The following is a 21712-nucleotide window of genomic DNA, read 5'->3' on the forward strand; positions in this document are numbered from 1 at the left end:
CAAGTCTAATTTGAAATAATGTAAAACATTTACAAGTCTAATTTGAAATGTACAAGTTTTAGTGCATATTTAGTTACACGTCTTTTTGGACGTGATTTAGAGAAAAATTATGTTTAAAACGTAAAAGTTATAACTTATAACTTCTATTTTAACGTAATTTATCACGTTGAAAACTTGGATCAAACATACACTTAATATTTTTCTTAGTATGCAAGGTCTTAATTTAATCCTTAAGACGTGAGGGGTGTCCTACTCGAGCTCAAGCAAAAAAAATTATTAAAAGCAAGTCTAACACATTTCCTAAAACACACATTACAATATAAATTAATAACTAAAATTACTCTAGAGTTGACTAAAGAGTTGCCTAAACAGCCTTTATATCCATTCTACTTCATCTGGTTGTTGTGAAGGCCTGAAGGCTGGGTCCCCCAACAGCATACCCCTACCCTAGTCAAATGCTACTCATGTACCAAAGCAAGAGGTTAAACAAGTAAATAAGATTCACTTATTATATGAAGAAAATTAACATTCTTTTTTTATTTTTTTTTTCAATTATGCTATGGCCCATGACTTGGTTGTTTTTGCTGTTAGATCATCCAACAGCTTTTGGCAGAGATCAAACACTAATCTCTATTGGAATAAGGCCAGGCCAAATGACAAGCTATTTAATCAATTTGGACTAGGTTCCACAGACGGCTCCTTTAACTTAAAAGAAATCGTGTAATAAAAATAGACAGATTTAAGAGCAGGCACTTTCAGTAGAGACAGCAGAGATTCAACAGGAATCTCAATTACTTGATTCTTCCATATGCAGTAATAGCAAATGTTGGAAAAAGCAATAGCGTGCCATAAATACTAATCAGAGAAAACAACATGCAGAGGTGAATTTGCAATGAGTTTTAAAAGGCACAAGGGTGACTGAAAAGAATGAACGATTGAAACCAAATGTTGTGCAAAAGAATTTTTCATAAAAGATGCTAAAAAAAATCCCTGTATTTTTGCTGTCTTTCGTGCAATGTCTTGATAAGAGATTTTCTAATGAAAACCAAAGCAAATACTTCTCCATTGAGCTAAACCAAACCAATATAAGCTTTGGCTTGAAACATTTCAGTCACTTCATTTCTTAGGTGAGTCCAACATGCTGAAATTGTTCACTTACATGCCCTGGTGATCCCTAGACCCTAGTAACCATCGGTGTAACAATTTAGCAAGACCAAGGGGGATAAACAAGAGAGCATACTCTTTGAGAAGCTGAGCCGAATTGATAAGAGATCTCATTAACAACCAACACAGATAAAAGGAAACTCAAGTAGCAGTCTTGGCTTCCACAAAACTAAACTAACAAATAGTAAAAAAAAAAAAAAACCTCATTCAGATAACGGAAATCGACTATTTTCTTTAAAACTCGGAAGGTGTCATTAGAAGTGGCATTACAAAAATGGTAAAATATGAACAAGGCAATGCCTCTTTTCCAAAATGACAAAACCCCAAATCAACAACTATACTCTAATTTCCTGTTTTCAATTGTTCTCCACTCCCCCAAATAATCTGTGCAAAACACTATCCAAAAACACTACTCAATACTCAGTACTCACTAATCGTCACTACCAACCTACATGATGCTACTAGAATTAGCAAAGAAAGCAGTGCGATCATGATCACCTTTTGCATTGCAATTTGCATCACTTGTCAAAGAGAACACCAACAAAGACATCATCATCTCCTTCCGTGAACTCCAATTCACCATCATCCAAATCCAAATCCAAATCCGAGTCACTATCAAGAGTCCTCCTAGTTCTGCTCCCTAGGGCTTTATTCGCCACAGTCTTTACCCTCATTCGCCGCTTCTCACTACCTCGCAACCCTACGTTTCTCACAAACCCTAACCCTTCATCGTCATCAGAAATGTACACGTATTGGGCATTTTGTTTAGCGAACACGTTGTTATGATTATTCTCCTCCGTCTTAACCTCATAATACATCAAAGCCACACTGGCCTCGCAGGAGTAGTACTGGCGGAGCTCCTCCCCCTCGACCACCGCGTCGCCCACCTTGACCGGCGGCTTCACCGCCTCGCCCTGGAAGGACTTCTGGCAAGCCTGGCACAGCAACGCGCAACCCTCGTACCTCTTCTCGTACTCGAAGAGGTTCCAGCAGTAGGGGCACGCGGTCCAGAACGTCAACGCTGCGGTGGCGCGTTGGAGCTCCAGGTCGTGGAGGGCGCGGCGTTCGGGGTGGGAGAGCACGTGCCAGGCCTCTTGGACACGTGCGAGGGCTTCGTCGGCGAAGGGGAGCTTGTCGGGGCTGGTCGGGTCCAGGAGGAGGGCCAGCGTGGCGTACTGGCGGCGCGCGAGGTCGCGGTTGGCGCCGTCGGAGGGGCGGAGCTGGAGGACGGAGTAGAAATCGGCGGCGGAGAGGACGTCAGCGACTGCGAGGACTCGGGCGGTGGAGTCGGAGGGGGGGAGGCGGCGGGCGAAGTCACGGCACTGGGCGAAGCGGCGGAGGGAGAGCATGGAGGAACAGGTGGCGATAGGGTTATCGGGTTCGGAGGTGGATCCGTTGAAGGGATCCATTTGGGTGAGGGAGAAGTGAGAAGAAATGGGTTAATGGGTTATGTTATGGTGAAGGATAAGTACAAAGGGTTCTTTCGTCAATTTCAACTAATTATTTTGTTCCATTTTTTCTTTTTCTTCCATTGCTTTTATTTCCATATATATATATATTATGTTGTGTAGTAGAATGATACCTATATATTTACATGGATTACTTTCAATTTTACCTATGTTAAAATTATATTTGTTTATAAAATTACTTTTATATTGAAATAATATAATTAATTATTTGATTTCTTAAAAAATATAAAAGTATAAGTATTCAGGTTGAATGCAGTCTTTTATATATATATATATATATATTTTACATAAAATGTTTATAAAAAGTAAGATTTTTTTACGGCATCAAAATTTATTTTAAAATTTAAAATGAATTTTAATCATCTTAAATTTAAATATTTATTAATTTTAAAATGTGAAATAATATATGCATTTAATTATTTTAAAAGTATATTATAAAATAATAAATTATTACATTTATTGTATTTATAATTTTACAAATAATACTTTAAATATTTCTTATAGATTAATAAAAATCATTTTAAATTTTAAAATAAATTTTAATATCGTAAAAAATTTGCAGACTTGATCTAAGATTATTTTTAAAAAATTTAAAAATTATTTAATATCTCATTTTACTAATTCAAATTGATAAATAATCATAAAATTATTTTATATATTAATTTAAATTAATAAAACAAAGTATCAGATAATTTTTAAGTATTTGAGAACTTTGGGAGGCAATTTGGAAAATGTGAAAAAAATTATTGGGAAAAAAAAATAGCTACTACACAAAGTAGAAATCGCCCCCCTTCAAGGCTTCAATGGTTATTTGGGAACTGAGATAGCCAATTCGTAATTGAATGCTAAATTTCTAGAAATTAACGAGTGGAGCAAATCAAGAGTGCATCAAGATACTACGCTAGTAACAAAGGGGTTGAAGTTGTGGCGGAAGATGAACAAAAGAACACAGCAATGAACGAAAGGGGCAACAGGCAGCGAGGGAAGGGAGGCAGAGTTGAAAAAAAAAAACGTAAAGTTGAGAATAAGTTTCTTGCAGTAGCTTTTCGGAATACTACTTATTTTAAATAAAAATAAAAATAAAAACTTCATAAAAAAGCTACTTTTACTTTTTCCAAGTGCTTTTACTTCCAAGTTTTCGGTTTAACCTTTACTTATAAGTTAAGCTAACAATAAGTTGGCCATACAAATCTTAAATTTAGACTTTCAGCGGCAGCTGATACCACTTCTTTTCCTGTACCAATCCAAATTTTAATTCCCATGTCATGGGAATCAACTTACCCATCTCCTTCTTTGAGCATAAAAGCATAGAAATATGGAAGCTATTTTTTTTCCTAAAAACGTCCTATGCTCAGGTATACAATTTTTAATCTTGTAACATGAGTAAACACGTTTCCTATCCATATATTCTAGGAAATATGATGAGATAACTTGAAACAAACACACTCTAAGAGTCCTATCAGTTTGATTCTAGCTCAACCAAACCAGCCTGGTTTTCTTTTAATCTTTTCCAAACTGATACCCCATCAAAAAAAATTTGCATTTGCTCCTAGAACTTCTGCAGATTTTTATTTTGTAATGAAGATATGCATAGATGCGAGAATATGCCAATCAGTTATATCCTACTTCAATACTTCATCCATGAATAAGAATTTTACAGTAAATGATAAATTAGAGGCAGGAGCAGGTGTAGCATACAATCAAAAACTTTTTTATATTCCACCTCCTCCCCTCCCCTCAAGGAAAAGAAAAGCAATATTTACTCAATAACCAAACCAGTTAAGAGACAATTGCTTTTCATCAATGTAATACTAATTTGTTCTTAACTTGGATGACAACGAACCATTTTCCTTGCTATTCATGGAGAAACTCTTTCTCAGCCAGAAAAGCACAATGTATGTATGAATCACGGTAACAACTACAATGAAGACCCCGATATAGACACATGCAGTTGCAGCACAAACATAAAGGTACCTACAGAACAAATTGATAGGGTTATTTTTCAAGTTTATATGATATCTATAAATGTCAAAATCAGGAAAAATCCCTATAACTTCAACAACAAATTCAAAAAAACCACAAGGGATAGTTCTGTGTTATGCATCAACTTTTAAACATAAGATTCAAGGATGACTCACTTGGGAGAAAAGACACTCCAAATAAATAAATGATTCCTCATCAACAGCAAGACAATCGTGTACGCAGTCAACAGAACAGAATTTATGCTCAGAGGTACTAGGCAAGGAAATCCAAGAAGGGTCTTGAGAATTTCTCCAGAATTTCCATTTCTAACTAGTGGATAGACTGTGGCCTTGACAGAGATGTACAGCACCATACTAAGAAAGAATAACATTGGGGATGCATAAGTAATGATGAACATTAGAAGACCAGAAAGGAAGGTTGAGTGACTTGAAATTCCCTGCCAATGGAAGGTAATAACTTGCTGATGAAATAGATATTATGAACAACTCAAATCTTAAAATGAAGAGTAGAACTAGAAACTAATATGCTCTTTTTAAAATAATCACAAAAGAGAAATAGGAGACATTACAATAAAAGCTCCAGCCACATCAATTGTAGCTAGCGTATTACTGTTCCCAAGAGCAAAATGGCCTGCCATTCCCAGATTGTACAGAGCAGTAATCTAAGAAATGCACAGTATCAGTATCTGATCAGCATTTTAAACTCATTTAAACACTCATTATGCATTAAAAGGGCAAGATGTGTAGGAGGAAGTACAAGTAACATGGCATAATCACAGTGCAATTTTTCAGTATCAACTAAAGCAATTTTGTAATTTTACAACCATTTAATTTTGTTAGAAAAAAAAAGAAGATAATATCACTTCTCAAAAAAATGAGAGAGAAGCGCTTGAAAATCACATTTCCAACTATGAACACTATACCAATAAAATTAAGAATAAATAGTATATACACCGATAGCATAAAGGTCTTTTACACTATCATCCAGTCAAAAACTGTCACATATGATAAATTTATTGACTTTTATAATAACTACTTTAGAAGTTATGCTAAGGAAACTTTTTGATTGGTTGATAATATAAAAACTTTTACAGTAACATTACATGCTTATTAAACCCTAAAATTAAAAATTTATATATAGAAAAAGTCCAAAAATGAACTTAAATTACCCATAGATTCCAGTGCAACACTTTCAGAGTTAGCACAATTCTCTTGGAGCCAAAACCAATGTGCAATCAAAATATAAAATAAAATCCAACATTTATTAATGGCACTTGCAACTAACCTCAACCCACTGCTTATGATGTGACCCACTTGAAGAAAAAGTAATCATGCTGGCCAAGATATGAATAAAGAGCAAAAACACAGGCATCGCATTGATGGATTGTTGAAGCAACAACTGCAGAAGGCACCAGGAAGTTACGTACAAGCATCCAACTATGTACAAGGAATCTTTTAATACCAAAATTGGTGTCATGTTCTGAATTTCAACAGGAACAGAAGCAGACAAATAGAAGTTCCACCTTGAGCATATTTCAGGAGTTTGCATAGGCATAACCCATGGCAAAACCAATACAACAGTGATAGTAGTGATTCCCAGAACAGCATAGAATATTTGTACTGATAAGATGGAATCCTTATTGTATGCGGCAGACATGTACTGATGTTTCATAAAATGTTGTAATTCCAACAAACCAGACATTAACAAGCTGAACCCGATCACTATTAAAACTTTTGTTTTAGACTGCATTACGAACAATACAAATATGCCCAAAATGATGACCATGGCACATGATGCTATCTGAATCATGTTTATATATTGGCTTCCAGCCTGCTCAAGCCACTTAGAAATGTCAGGAAGGTTAGTCCAATTTACACCACCTTGATGCCAGCCTTTCAAAATCCTTCCAGAAAAAAGAATAAGGATCAATGAACTTATTTGGCATCCTGATATATTGTTTTGTTCCTTTATTGAACTGAGTAAATAACGTGCTTTATCAAGGTCTAAAGTCTGTATTGCTTTCCGAAAAAATAACAAGTAAATTGTGGATGTTAAGAAATGCCAAATATAATGCTCTTCCTCAATCATGGAACTTGATCCCATACTGATGACAAGGATCAGGACACCAAACAAAATGAACACCTCATCAATTTTCCATGGCTTTAAATAAGTATCAAGGTCTTGCATCTCCCAAGCAGGAACTTCTTTGTGGATGACAAACACAAGTCCCAAAAGTATCAAGCATGATATGATCAAAGCAGCAACTCCAAAAACAAGTAAATTAATTGGTTTCTGCACAAACACAAGTGTGATGAAAAAAAATAGAAAGAGAGAAATTTTAAGAGAAGCTTTAAAGACACAAATCAGTTAACATGATGGCAATATTCCTCTCAATACTGGCTATTGATGATCTCAAATAATATTCCAGGTTATACAAGGTCAAGAAATTTTGACTCAGAAGATCACACATACATCAGTTGCTTTGTGTGATAGCCACTCACTTGCTGAGCTCAGAAACTCATGATATGCTGCAACAACGCTGTCATAGCCTTCTGTACTATTAGACCTAAAAATAAATGTCAAGTAAAATTGTTCACAAATATTTGCTATGGAATTTTTTAAAATCTTGGCACAAGCACAACAAAATTGTCACCATACCTGATGATTACTTTAGCCTTCCAGGCGTCATGAAGAGTAGCAGCATTTAAATACAAGCAACAAAACAACTTTTCCTTGCTACCTTTACATTCACTGATTGTGGGCCCACTATTAGTAACGAAGGCATCACATGGAAAATTTCTACAAGACAAACTGGACAATTGTGTTTGAAGTAATCTGAACAATTGCCATGAGTTCAGCTGCAGTGCCCTCAACTTTTGGTCATCTAGCTCAGCAAAGAAGCAAAAAAAACAAAGGATAAATCACATAATTTTACTGTTATAACTTGTTAACATATAATATGCTTGATGAAAGCTGATATCAAAAAATGACATATCACCTGCTTCATTCTTCTGTTAAATAGACAAGCATAGACAGAAAGAGAACTAACCTGTCAGAGAGTCAACCATTTGAGAGATCAGAACACCAATATTATTTTTTGGAATTGGCACGCCAAAAAGTAAAGCTAATGTTGGTGCAATATCAACCTGGTGCACAATAATAAGATGTAAATTGCATACATATTTAACCACCTCCTACCCAGGATCTCTAGTTAAATGATATACTGTCACTTGTCAATGACTCAGTGGTTGAATTGTTAGGTTCAAGATTGACAAACGAGAAATAGGGAGTAATGAGATAACAAAATACTTTTCAACAGTGCAGGTAACAAATTCATGTAAAAACATAAGAAGTTCACCACATATGTATGCATGCAGACATAATTAGGGTAATGCACTAAATGCAAGAAGATTCCCTCATGCTTGCAATAGAGGTAATACATCAAAATGCAAGGGAAGTTAAGAAAGTTATCAACAATGGTTAGTTAGTTCTTTGTGCTACAACCTACGAGCATGAAGTATAGCCTCATTTCATTACCTGAAAAATTGTGTCATGATTGGATGATGAATGGTTAAAGGCATGGGTTTTTGGTTCAATAAATAGAGCTATAGAATCTGTTTCCTCATAGGATGAACCCCCATGATTACCATTCTCGGTCATTCCATGGTCACTGACTACAACCTGTATAAAAATTTGCAGCAGATATTAATCAAAACTTTGAATGATGTAAATAATAGGGAAGAATCATATGTTAATCAAGTAATAGTAAATTCTTGTAATAATGTGCAATTATCTTTGTATTTATGACACCAAATATAAATATATGCTCTGCTGTGTGATTCAAACACTTGGAATTTATAACATGTCTCTTGTCTTCTCTTTCTCTTAACAGTGTGCAGGCTCAAACATGCAAATGCATCCTAAATTAAAATGATACAAGAACTATATACGTTAAGAAGCTAATAGATAATCATAGGAAGGAGATGTGCACACAAAGGCTTTATTGAAATCTGACTTTGATTCAAATGTTGGCAAGCTGGGAATAACTAACATTACTCCCCAGCTTGGGGTGGGGTGGGGTGGGGGGCATCAGAAATCAATCCCTATCTTTTAGGAGAATTGCAGCATCTCATTAATCAGAAGGATTACAGTCAACTATTCTATTTTTATTTCATTCCTGTAATTTTGGTCCTCCTGGTTAATTCTGGGAATATCCTATTAATTATTTCCTTTTTCATTCTCTTCCTTTTTTCTATATAATGTATCTATGCTCATATGAAAAAATACAGAGATGAAATAATTTTCTTCATACTCTGCCCATATAATTATGATTATATTAATGTCTAGAAATGTCCAGATCACAATAAACAAGTCATGAATTCTTATTGGAGTATATCTTTACTCCTTCGCATTGTATTATTTTTTATTCCTGTATTAGTTTGTTACCTATTTGTTATTCTTTCTGTTTTCTGTTCTGGTTACATGTTCAACAGGTCAATGTATCTATAGCTTCCTTTGAAGCTATAGATACATATAAATAGTCAAGGTGTAATGTTTTATCAGTTAGTGAAAATTACAAATTTCTTCCTCTGCTAAAACTGCTTCCACCTGAACTCTCTTCTTCTCTCTCTCAATTCTCTTGTCACAATTCCTTTGTTGCTTAATATGGTATCATAGAACTCATCGATCCTCTCCATCTTTATCTCTTCAAACCCTCCTCCCCTCTTTCTCAGCCCCTTTTCTTCTCGCTGCCGGTCTTTCCCCATGGCCAACGAAACACCATCGTGTGACTCAACTGCACCACCACACTTTCAAGCTGCCCCCGTAAAACCCTCCTCGTCTCCCTCTCTCACCTTTGCCCATACTATTTCTGAGAAACTTGACACCAAGAATTACCTTCTTTGGTGTCAACAAGTGGAACCTGTCATCAAAGGCCATCGCCTTCATCACTTTCTGGTCAATCCTCAAATTCCTCCAAAATTTCTCACGGTTTCGGACAGAGATGCAAATCGTGTCTCTGAAGAGTATTTGGCTTGGGAACAACAAGACCAGTTACTTTTTTCCTAGTTGCAATCTTCCATGTCCAAGGACATGCTCACCCGCGTCATCGGTTGCAAGTCCTCGTTCCAGATTTGGGACAAGATTCATGCGTACTTCCATGCCCACACAAACGCCAGAGCAAGACAACTTCGCAGTGATCTTCGCAGCACCACCCTTGACAACCGCACCATCTCCGATTATCTCCTTCGCATCCAATCCCTAGTTGACTCTCTCACAGCCATTGGTGATTCTGTCTCCTCTAAAGAACATCTAGACATTGTTCTTGAAGGTCTACCAGAGGAATACGAGTCCACCGTTTCCCTAATATGCAGTCGCTTTGACGTTGTTGTGATTCAGGAATTGTGTGTCTTGTTGTACACACACCAATCTTATTTATAGAGTGAATACAATAAATGATAGAGATACTAATCTCTTATATTATGGAAACTAATCTAATCATATCCCTAATTGATAGTAAGGATAATATATGTATCCAACAATATCTGTACAATATCTGCAACACTCCCCCTCAAGCTGGAGCATATATATCATATGCGCCAAGCTTGTTACAAATATAATCAACCCGAGGCCCTTTAAGAGATTTTGTGAACACATCTGCTAACTGGTCACTAGAGTGGACAAATTCAGTGGTGATTTCTCCTGAGAGCACTTTCTCTCTTACAAAATGACAATCTATTTCTATGTGTTTAGTCCGCTCATGGAAGACTGGATTGGAGGCAATGTGGAGAGCAGCTTCATTATCACAGATGAGTTTAGTTCCCTGAGTGTCTCCAATTTGAAGTTGCTTGAGAAGTTGTTGTAGCCATGTGACTTCACTTGCAGCTGCTGCCATAGCACGATATTCAGCTTCCGCAATGGATCTAGCAACTATAGTTTGCTTCTTGCTTTTCCATGAAATTAGGTTGCCTCCAATTAGAACACAATAGCCAGAGGTAGACCTTCTATCTGATGGTGATCCTGCCCAATCAGCATCTGAATAACAGACAATTTTGGAATTGCCTTTGTCCTCGTATAGTAGTCCTCGGCCTGGTGCCTTCTTGATATATCTGAGTATCCGCATTGCTGCAGTCCAATGACTATCACGAGGATCGTTAATGAATTGGCTTACCACACTTACTGGGAATGCGATGTCTGGCCTGGTGACAGTAAGATAGTTAAGTCTGCCAACAAGTCTACGATATCTTTCTGGGTCATCCAATGGCTCCCCCTGACCAGGAAGAAGCTTGATGTTGGGATCCATCGGAGAATCACTAGGGCGACAGTCAACCATACCAGTCTCAGTGAGAATGTCCAGAGCATATTTTCGTTGAGAAATTGCAATACCAGAAGTGGAGTGAGCAACCTCGATCCCCAAAAATATCTAAGTGGACCAAGGTCTTTCATCTGAAATTGGCGTTGAAGATGAGATTTGAGACGACAAATACCATCGGAGTCATCACCAGTAATGACAATGTCATCAACATACACCACTAAATAAATACAAAGTCCAGATGAGGAGTGAAGGAAGAAAACAGAGTGGTCAGCTTCACAACGAGTCATACCAAACTCAATCAAGGCGGAGCTGAAGCGTCCAAACCAAGCACGAGGAGATTACTTCAAGCCATAAAGAGAACGACGAAGACGACAAACAAGGTGAGTCTCATCGGAAGCAATAAAGCCAGGGGGCTGATCCATATAAACCTCTTCTTGCAATTCACCATTTAAAAAGGCATTTTTAATATCCAATTGGTGTAGTGGCCAATGACGAATTGCAGCCATAGCAAGAAACAAGCGAACAGAAGTCATCTTGGCGACAGGGGAGAAAGTATCCCCATAATCGAGGCCATAGATTTGAGTATAGCCCTTTGCAACCAATCTCGCTTTAAAGCGGTCAATGCTACCATCTGGTGCAACTTTCACTGTGTACACCCATCGACAACCAACAGTAGACTTGTCAGGTGGTAAAGGTACCAACTCCCACGTGCCACTAGTCTGCAAAGCATCCATTTCATCTAGCATCGCCTGTCTCCACCGAGAATCAGCCATAGCTTCACCTGTAGACTTGGGAATAGACACAGAATCCAAAGAAGAAACAAAAGAAAAGTAGGAAGGAGACAATCGATGACAGGAAAGAGTACAAGCATATAAAGGATGAGGATTGCGGGTAGTGCGAATACCTTTATGAATGGCAATGGGTAACTCAGGCAAAGGATGTTCAAGTGCAGGAGGCATCGCTAGAGAGTCGGTTGGAGCAGAAGATGAAGCTGGGGGAGTTGTAGATGGAACCACCTGTGGATGACGTGTCCTACGCTGATAGACAAGTAATGGTGGTGGATCAATGACTACAGCCAGAGCCGGAGTTGGAATAATAGGTTGATCATCCAAAGAAGTATGACTAGTAATATCCTCAGAAAAGAAAGGAGAGGATGACTCAAAGAAGGAAACGTCAGCGGAAACAATATAGCGTTGAAGTTGTGGACAAAAACAACGATACCCTTTTTGGAGTCTAGAATAACCAAGAAATATACACTTGAGAGACTTAGCAGAAAATTTATCTTTACCTGGAGTGAGATCATGGACAAAACATGTACAACCAAAGACGCGAAGTAGAACAGGATAGAGATCTTTTTGTGGATATAGGATGGTGTATGGGATTTGATTGCTGAGAACAGAGGAGGGCATGCGATTAATCAAGTAACAAGCAGTAAGAATCGCATCACCCCAAAATCGAAGTGAAACTTTGTGATGAAGGAGAATAGTACGAGCTGTCTCAACCAAATGACGATTTTTGCGTTCAGCTACACCATTTTGCTGTGGTGTGTGGGCACAAGAGGTCTGATGAAGAATACCTTGGGAGGAAAGAAAAGACTGAAATTTTGAAGATAAATACTCTTTTGCATTATCAGTGCGTAAGGTTTTAATAGATTGACCAAATTGAGAAGTAATTTCAGTGAAAAAACTTTGAAAAATATGAAAAACATCAGAACGGTGTTTCATTAAGAAAACCCAAGTACAACGCGAAAAATCATCAATAAAGGTAACAAAATAAGAATAACCTAAAGTTGAACAGACTCGACTAGGTCCCCAAATATCGGAGTGAACCAGGGTACATGGTGACGCAGCACATTTATGGACACTAGATGGATAAGATTGACGAACATGTTTTCCTAATTGACATGACTCACACTGGATGTTTTTAACGATAGAAAGGTTAGGAACTAAAAGTCGTAATTTTTCCAAACTGGGATGACCAAGACGTTGATGAGCAAGATCAGCAGAGGTGGAAACACACGCAATCGGTGATGAGAGACGATACAATCCCCCAGACTCATGTCCTGCTCCAATCGTCTGTCCAGTACGCCGATCCTGAATAAGAACAGAATTATTAACAAATAACACAGAGAAATCAAGGGTACTGGTGAGTTTGCTAATGGAAATTAAATTAAAAGGACAACCAGGAACAAACAGAACAGAGTGTAAAGGGGGGTGAGGGAGGGGGTGAATTTGACCAATGCCATGAACTTTAATTTGAGAACCATCGGCAAGAGTAATAGGTGGCAAGGAGTCGGAGAAAGACAATTTAGAAAAATAAGATTGATTACCAGTCATATGATCAGATGCACCAGAGTCAAGAATCCAAGGTCCAAGAGAAGGAGACTGAGACATAAAGGCTACAGGATTACCAGAGTGAGCCACGGTAGTGGCAGGCGAGGCAGATTGTTGAGCTGCTCGAAGCTGAAGAAGATCTTGATACTCAGAGGCAGAAATAGTGACATCTGTAAGAGAGGAAGAGCCGGCAGAGGAGGTAGTATTAGGCACATGAGCAACATTCGCTGATGATGACTGTTCGCGGGCCTTTTTGCGACAGTTGACTTCAAGATGACCAAAGAGTTGGCAATAATTGCAGCGACGCTTCTGTTTTCCATGACCTTCGTTACGTCCATTACCACGATTAGATGAGTGAGAAACAAGAGCAGAGGAGTCTGTAGCAGTTGCAGAAGGAGTAGCAACCGTATGAGAGATGGAGAGACGCAACAATTGTTCACTAACAATGTCGTATGTAGGAATAATAGGGGCAGACAAAATCTGATTACGGACAGACTCAAGCACAGGAGGAAGACCAGCAAGTGCAAGAATCATGAAGAACTGGTTTCGCTGTTTCTCAAAGCTCGCCACATCAGAGGGGTAAGGCATTAAATTATTGTAATCAGCAATCAGACGGTCAAGCTTACTCAAATATGTCTGTATGTCCCTATTCTCAAGCTTAGTGGTCATCATAGTGGTGATGACGTTGTAAAGACGTTGAACATTATTAGCGTAAACTTTCTTGGCCTTGTGCCAAACATCGTAACATGTGTCAAATGCTTGATAAGAATGTTGAAGGTTCGGAGCAATAGAAAACCAAAGAACCGTACACAGCGAGGCATCAATTTGTTGCCACTGCTCACGGTGGTCGGTAGCAATCTCAGAAAAATGAGTGGTTAAGTGGTCCGCACGTCCTTGACCACGAAACCAAAGCTGAACCGCAGCTGCCCAAGTGGTATAATTGGCTGCTCCGGTCAACTTTTCACACGGAATCGGAGGGATGTTGGTAAATGTCGTAGTTGAAGTAGAAGCAGCCATGAAAGACAAATATAAGTGGCAACGATTGGCGGCGGCAAAAATCTGCGGCGGCGTCAAACGACGGTGGTGGTCGGAAGTCTACGGCGGCGGTCGGCCGGCGGCGGTGGTCGGCCGGTGAAGGCCCTTGCAAGAAGAAAAAGAGAAAAAAAAATTCTAAAGGAATAGACCTAAGCTCTAGATACCATGTTGTGATTCAGGAATTGTGTGTCTTGTTGTACACACACCAATCTTATTTATAGAGTGAATACAATAAATGATAGAGATACTAATCTCTTATATTATGGAAACTAATCTAATCATATCCCTAATTGATAGTGAGGATAATATATGTATCCAACAATATCTGTAACAGACGTTTTGTCCATCGAAGAAGTTGAAACTCTCCTTCTTGCCCACGAATCTCGCCTTGAAAAATTCAAGAAGAAGAATCTTGTCTCCGTCAATCTTCTTGAATCCTCTTCGGACTCTAACACCCCTGCTCTGCAACCCCAAGCCAACCTTGCCCATCAAGATTCTCAATTTTCCTCCTTCCGCGGAGGTCGACAGGGTGCACGCAGTGGGCGCGGTGGCCGCTCCAATCATCGCTATGGCCGTGGCCGTGGCAGGTTTTCTGGCACTCAATGTCAGGTTTGTCATCGCTATGGTCACATTGCCTCCACTTGCTATTATCGGTTTGATAGAAACTTCGTTCCCACCCTACCCTTTGATAACTCCTTCCCCGCCAACACCTCCACTACTCATCCTGCTTTTGGCTATAATCCTTCCCCCTTTCAGTCTCAGTCTGCACCTCGCCCTGCTAATTTCTCTAATGGCGTTCTGGGGCCTCGACCACCCAATCCTAACACATCCCATGCATACCTTATCTCTCCTGGGAACCTTCACGCTTCTCCCTCAGCTTTGGCCATGTCTTCCTCCTCCCCTGGCACCAATATATGGTATCCTGACTCTGGCGCCTCCAATCATGTCATCAACGTCTCTCACAATATACAACAATACACTCCTTTTGAAGGGCCAGACCAGATTGTCATTGGAAATGGTCAAGGTCTTCCCATAAACTCCTCAGGTGTTACTCATTTCTCTTCTCCTCTCAAACCTCACATTTCTCTTACTCTTCATAATCTTCTCTATGTTCCTACTATCATCAAAAACCTGATTAGTGTGAGTCAATTCTGTAAGTATAACTCTGTCTTCTTTGAGTTTCACTCAACCTTTTGTTCGGTTAAATCACAGGACAGCAATGAAACTCTTCTCCATGGAGTTGTCGGTCCTGATGGCTTATATCAGTTTCCATCTCTGCTTCTGCCAAGACAACCTCCTGCTGTTCTACCCTCTTCTCATACTGTTTCTTCTAATTCTGTTTCCTATGCCACTTGGCATTCTAGACTAGGGCATGCCCATAATGATGTAATCAAATCTGTATTCAAACTGTGTAACTTTCCCATCATAAATAAAAGTGTTTCTGATTTTTGCACTTCGTGTTGTCCTAGCAAATCGCACAAATTACCCTCTCAGTTATCTAAAACTGTTTATCATACTCCCTTTGAATTAATCTACAGTGACCTATGGGGCCCTGCCCCTGTTTTGTCTGATAACGGTTACCAATATTATGTTACATTTGTTGATGCTCATACTCGGTTCACTTGGATCTTTTTACTCGGTTCATTCGTGATCTCCTCAGCCGCACTGACATGTAAAACTCCAAACCTATCACTTCACCCATGGTCTCTGGATGTAAACTTTCAAAATCTGGTTCTGACAAATTTCTAGATGTGTCCTTATACAGGTCTGTGGTTGGTGCCTTACCGTATGCCACAATAACTCGGCCTGAAATTAGTTTTTCGGTCAACAAGGTGTGCCAGTTCATGTCTAATCCCTTGGAGCAACATTGGTCTACTGTCAAGCGCATCCTTCGCTACTTAAAAGGAACCATCTCCCTGGCCTCCATCTCCAACCCGCTCCTCCTAACTCTCCCTTGTCCATTCAAGCCTACTGTGATGCTAATTGGGCCTCTAACCCTGATGATCGCCGCTCTACCTCTGGTGCCGCCATCTTCATTGGACCCAATCTCATCTCTTGGTGGTCCAAGAAACAAACTGTTGTTGCCCGCTCCAGCACTGAAGCTGAATACCGCAGTCTTGCTCTTGCCACTGCTGAAGTTCTGTGGATTCAAACCTTACTCTCCGAATTACATGTCTCTCATCATCCTCCTGTCATCTACTGTGATAACATGAGTACCGTTGCTCTTGCGCATAATCTTGTCCTTCATGCTCGAACCAAACATATGGAACTGGATCTCTTCTTCGTTCGGGAAAAAGTAGCTGCCAATCTTCTTCATGTGGTTCATGTTCCGGCCATTGATCAATATGTTGATATTCTTACCAAGTCCTTATCTCCTTCTCGATTTTGTGAGCTTCGATCCAAGCTCAAGTTGGCTGATTCGTTGCCTCACCCTACTTGATCTTGCGGGGGGGCTATTGGAGTATATCTTTACTCCTTCGCATTGTATTATTTTTTATTCCTGTATTAGTTTGTTACCTATTTGTTATTCTTTCTGTTTTCTGTTCTGGTTACCTGTTCAACAGGTCAATGTATCTATAGCTTCCTTTGAAGCTATAGATACATATAAATAGTCAAGGTGTAATGTTTTATCAGTTAGTGAAAATTACAATTTCTTCCTCTGCTAAAACTGCTTCCACCTGAACTCTCTTCTTCTCTCTCTCAATTCTCTTGTCACAATTCCTTTGTTGCTTAATAATTCTACAGTACACAATTAAAGAAAGTAATAAAAGGGTAGTTCCAAACCAGAAGTGTTTGCCCTTGATCATTTGCTAGATTTTGCAAGGTATTTATATGAATCATCTTCACCACTTCATCCATTTCAAAAAGTTTTTAAGCCCATATAATTATGATTATATTAATGTCTAGAAATGTCCAGATCACAATAAACAAGTCATGAATTCTACAGTACACAATTAAAGAAAGTAATAAAAGGGTAGTTCCAAACCAGAAGTGTTCGCCCTTGATCATTTGCTAGATTTTGCAAGGTATTTATATGAATCATCTTCACCACTTCATCCATTTCAAAAAGTTTTGAAGCCATTAATACACTGAAATAGTAGATGTCCAAGTTAATCTTAGAGAACAGAATGAAATTTCATTATAGAGTGAAGAGATAATGATATACCTGTTACGCCCACCTATATGTCCAACATGATCCAATCCTAGATAATGAAGTATCTAAAATAAATTTAGTAAAATGTATATACATGAAATTAAATCTTCATCATAAAGCATCATATAATGTAGAACTAGACAAAAAAAAATCACCTTTGATATGTGGTGAAACTAATCAATGCATGAAAAAACTAACAAATATGCCAAAGCACACTTGGAAAGCTAGATAACAATCACCACATGCACACTACAAAATGATGCTTATATCTAATACTCAGAAATACACCAAAGTATACATGACATCATCAGTAATATGATATCAATAAAACAGCATCTAACTCTTTGGCCAGAAAAGAACATGCAAATGTGAGAGGGAGGGGAAGGGGGACCCGGGGGTTTAAAAGCTGCAGGTTCTATACTATACTTTAAAAAAAATGGCATAAGGTGCACAGAGAATATGTACTAGTTTGCAAGGTGAAAATAATCATAAAATGGAAAACCAAATAATATTAGTTGGGGACCAACCAACTTATGAAGTGGTCACAATTACTTACCAGAAAATTCCAATCATCCCTGCTAAGTTCATCACCAAGATGTCGAGACACATTTTGATCTACTTGAACAGTATCCTTAACCTGTAGTAACAAGAGCAACAATGTAAAATAATAAAGCAACCATACTTTTTACATATAAACTTTAAACCATTGAAAGAACATGCTAAGTAAAGAAACAAATTGCCCTGCTGTGTAATGAGAAATGCTAGTAGATTGAGAGGTCAAATAATTATTTTTATATTGTAAAAGAACACTTACAAAAAAACTGCTAACTCCATCATGTCTTTCAAATAAACCAGGAAATAACTTAAGCCATGTATCATCACCATGCATAACCATTTTCCATCCAATCTTAAAGAACTGAGCTGCAACAAACAAGTAATCATGACATCAATACTATTTCAAAATTCACAGGTAGAAAAAATGATATGATCAATTTTTTCCAACATCGGTTGCTACAACTAACCAAGAAGATTGTCATCAAAATAAGCCTGGGTGTTAAAGTTGAAAGCCACATCCAGGAAACCCCCAATTGCTCCAGAAACCATGGCCTGGAATGACAAACAAAAAGCATACAATAATTAGAGATCAGAAAAAGGAAAGGAAAACCATAGCATAGATCATATGCCCTCCTTCCGTACTTCCAAATTGGAAACAGGCAAGGACACTAACCTTCAAACGAGGCATTGTAACAGTTGGAGCAGCAGCAATTGCATGATACCCAACAGCCATGCCATTTGCCAACAATGACTGTGTATATGGCATAGCTTCCATGAAAGCCTTGCTAGGAGGCTGACCCTTCTTCCCAAGCACAAACTCTGCTGGAAGACCATCAATAACCTACAGCAAAAACATAAACCTCAGTCCACAAACAACGAAATCATAGACCTAACAAAAACAACATATCCGGCAACAGGACATTACATACCATTAAGACAAGTCGATCATACAAAGGCTGAATCTCAGATAGTTCCTACACAAACATTTTCTAAATCCATCAGTAAACACAAAACTATAATCAGAAATGAGGGCTGCATCAAATCAATTCTTGAGAAGTGGATTATAAGGCTAACTCAACCTTACAAAATCAACTTATAAGATGAAATTGCTCTCCACTCATTCACTATTATGGTTCCATTACTAGTCAATGTGGGATCTACACAACAGGGACTAGACATCTTAAGTGTAAAACTTGCTTAACTAGACAATTGCAGGTAATTTGATAGTGGGTGGCACCGTGGCACAATAGGCCCAACATTAATCAATAACCACTAGGAAATATGCTCTGATATCATTTTAAGAAGTAGATTATGAGTGTAAATCTTACAAAACCGGCTTATATTATACACACTTCTATTATGACCTTATCACCAGATCATACACAGATCTCCAATTCACGACAAGTACGAACGTAAATAATATATTAAATATCGTATGCTGTGATGTGGCATCAAACAGACGATTATTCGCAACAAGTATAGAGAATATACACATCAAGGTAAGAGTCGGAGAAAATTATGCATTCGCCAGCACAACCTGATACAAAAACCTAAGGTGATCTGGAGGAAGAGAAGCATCGCTCTGATTTGCAACGCCATCGTCGTCGCAGGTTGGTCGTCGGAAACTCTCCGAACAACTAACGGTGAAATGAAAGTGAAATGAATAAGTGGTAAAAGGTTAAGGAGATGGAATATTGTTATTAGAGTGTTACCTGTGGCCTGAGAGAAGAGGTTTGACGGGGAAGAAGCCGAAAATGAAGATGGAGAGACCGATGAACTGAATCGTAACTGCTGCAATGGTGAATAGTGTCAGCTTAGTGCAAGAAATTGAAGACATTTCATTCGCAGTTTTCTCTCTCTGACATAGAATTCATCAATTCACAATGCGAAGTTACGGGAGAAAGACGAGTGGGTGCAAAATGAAAATACTTCACTTCTACTATGGGCTACTTCGTCGTTTTGAAATGTTTAAATATCTTACAAAATTAACGTATTTTGATTTTAGTCGTGCAATTTTTTTATTTATCTAAAATTTAAAATTATTATTTTTAGTCTTTATTTTTTATTTGATACTTTTAATTATATTTTATTTATTAAAGGATTAAAGTTTATTCACTTTACAAAAATAAAAATGATATTCTAAATTTTAGAAGGATTAGAAAAATTACAAAAACTAAAATCAAACAACATATTTAAATCTTTTAAAATAAAATTATAACAAAATACAGTTCTTGTCTGATCTTAGAACAAGGAAGGCATGTGTCCGGCTATAAATTTGAGTGAACATTCACTTTAATATATGAAGAAACCAAGAAATATTAAATAAATATAAATCAATAATTTTGTCAGTTGAGAACATAAAAAGAACTTAAATAATAACATTTTTTTTTTGTATCATGGACTTATATAATAACATTAATATATATAAGAATTAAAATTATGATAAATAATTAAAACTTAAAATTTATAGAACATTTTAGATTTTTTTAATTTCAAGAATTAATGTAATGTTTTCTAATTTTAAAGATTAAAGTGATTATTTATTCTTAAATTTACGTGTCACTAAATAATAAGCTTATATTAATCATCATGTAAAAATCACTTTAAATGAATAATTTTTGCAAGATAATGTACATAAACATGAGGAGGAGTTTAAGGTAATTTTAGCATGAATTTTAACATGATTTTTTTACCATTTGAATGTATTTTGAGTTTTTTTTATTGATTGTGTTTGTTGATATATTTGTGTAAAAATTATGACAGATCTATAATTTTCAGTGGACAACTATCTAATGTACCTTTATTAATCACCCTTAGATTAATTTAGATTACACATTTTTATCATGTATCCCCGTCTAATTTGAACTCCTCTCAACTTAGCATACTCAAATTTGTCGCCAGTGTCATAGAGGAAGCCATGAGTGGTGACCAACTCTCGATGATTGATAATGACATTGGTAATCGAAGAGCACAACCATGGAGCATCATGGAAGAACACATCATAACAAAATGCAATATTGAAGTGCATGACGGAACATGATAGTGGAGCGTGAATCAATGACAAAGTGCATAACAAAGTACTACAACGAAGGGAAAAATTATGGAGAGAAACACAACAAGGTGTTATAGCAAATAGTGCAGCATAACAAAGAGTTACAACATGGTGTTGTAGGCTTGCCCCGGAGGTCGATAGTAAAAGAGTGTTGCGGTGGAGGGCGAAAGAGCATAATGACAGAGCGTGATTTTAAGTGCTTAACATATTAAAACATCTAAGCATAATGACAAACTATGATGTTCAAGCATGATAGTAGACCGCAACATCATAGCATGTGACAAATCGACAATGGTGAAGAGAGCAGATCTGATATGAAAACTTGGAAAATAATATGGCTTGGAAGATGCAACATATTAATGTAAAGATGAAATTAATCTTAAGGTCAAAAGTTGTGGTATACCATAATATGTAGCAGTAATCCAAGCTAGCCCCCCTCAAAAATTATCTCTCCAATTTTGTAAGATAAACAAATGTTTCGAATATAATAATCTATCATTTTGACCTTTTAGCATACATTTGAAAAATATTATATAACTGGATTAAAATTGTCAACAATCACTAAGAGGAAATATGTTAAGTGACATCTAAAATATATTATACATCATCAATAACACAACAACTAATGTCAAAAGCTCTTTTAAAAACGTTTAA

General features: G+C 37.6%; 1 protein-coding gene across 3 annotated transcripts; it reads right to left on the reverse strand.

The window, feature by feature from the left end:
- Positions 1-4175: 4175 nt before the first annotated feature.
- Positions 4176-19963, reverse strand: LOC109800795 (Alkaline-phosphatase-like family protein). Of its 3 annotated transcripts, XM_020361672.3 has the most exons (17): positions 19719-19955; positions 19544-19643; positions 18936-18980; positions 18680-18847; positions 18474-18558; positions 18266-18372; positions 18008-18088; positions 17464-17516; positions 17284-17386; positions 8154-8297; positions 7666-7762; positions 7275-7500; positions 7089-7182; positions 5901-6908; positions 5185-5277; positions 4772-5052; positions 4176-4607 (listed from the first exon to the last, which is right to left on the reverse strand). In XM_020361672.3, exons 1-17 carry the CDS (start codon positions 19841-19843, stop codon positions 4445-4447), a joined length of 2973 nt encoding a protein of 990 aa, XP_020217261.1. In that variant the 5' UTR covers positions 19844-19955; the 3' UTR covers positions 4176-4444. The 3 variants fall into 3 exon arrangements, with proteins under 3 accessions (XP_020217261.1, XP_020217262.1, XP_082923188.1); XM_020361673.2 differs by lacking the exon at positions 19544-19643 and having other exon boundaries at positions 19719-19859; XM_083067062.1 differs by lacking the exons at positions 4176-4607; positions 4772-5052; positions 5185-5277; ... (3 more) ...; positions 7666-7762; positions 8154-8297 and adding an exon at positions 11268-13022 and having other exon boundaries at positions 19719-19963.
- Between the last annotated feature and the right edge of the window lie 1749 nt (positions 19964-21712).

The sequence above is a fragment of the Cajanus cajan genome, chromosome 11 (genome assembly GCF_000230855.2).
Source record: "Cajanus cajan strain Asha chromosome 11, NIPB_CcT2T_4, whole genome shotgun sequence".
NCBI classification, from domain to species: domain Eukaryota; kingdom Viridiplantae; phylum Streptophyta; class Magnoliopsida; order Fabales; family Fabaceae; genus Cajanus; species Cajanus cajan.

What these genes read in the sequence shown, in the direction of transcription:
- LOC109800795 (XM_020361672.3), bottom strand. Translation starts at nt 19,843, where the DNA reads ATGTCTTCAATTTCTTGCACTAAGCTGACACTATTCACCATTGCAGCA. An exon ending in TTACAATGCCTCGTTTGAAG is followed by an intron (nt 18,559 to 18,679) that starts GTTAGTGTCCTT and finishes TTGTCATTCCAG; the next exon opens with GCCATGGTTTCTGGAGCAAT. An exon ending in ATGGAGTTAGCAGTTTTTTT is followed by an intron (nt 18,089 to 18,265) that starts GTAAGTGTTCTT and finishes TTGTTACTACAG; the next exon opens with GTTAAGGATACTGTTCAAGT.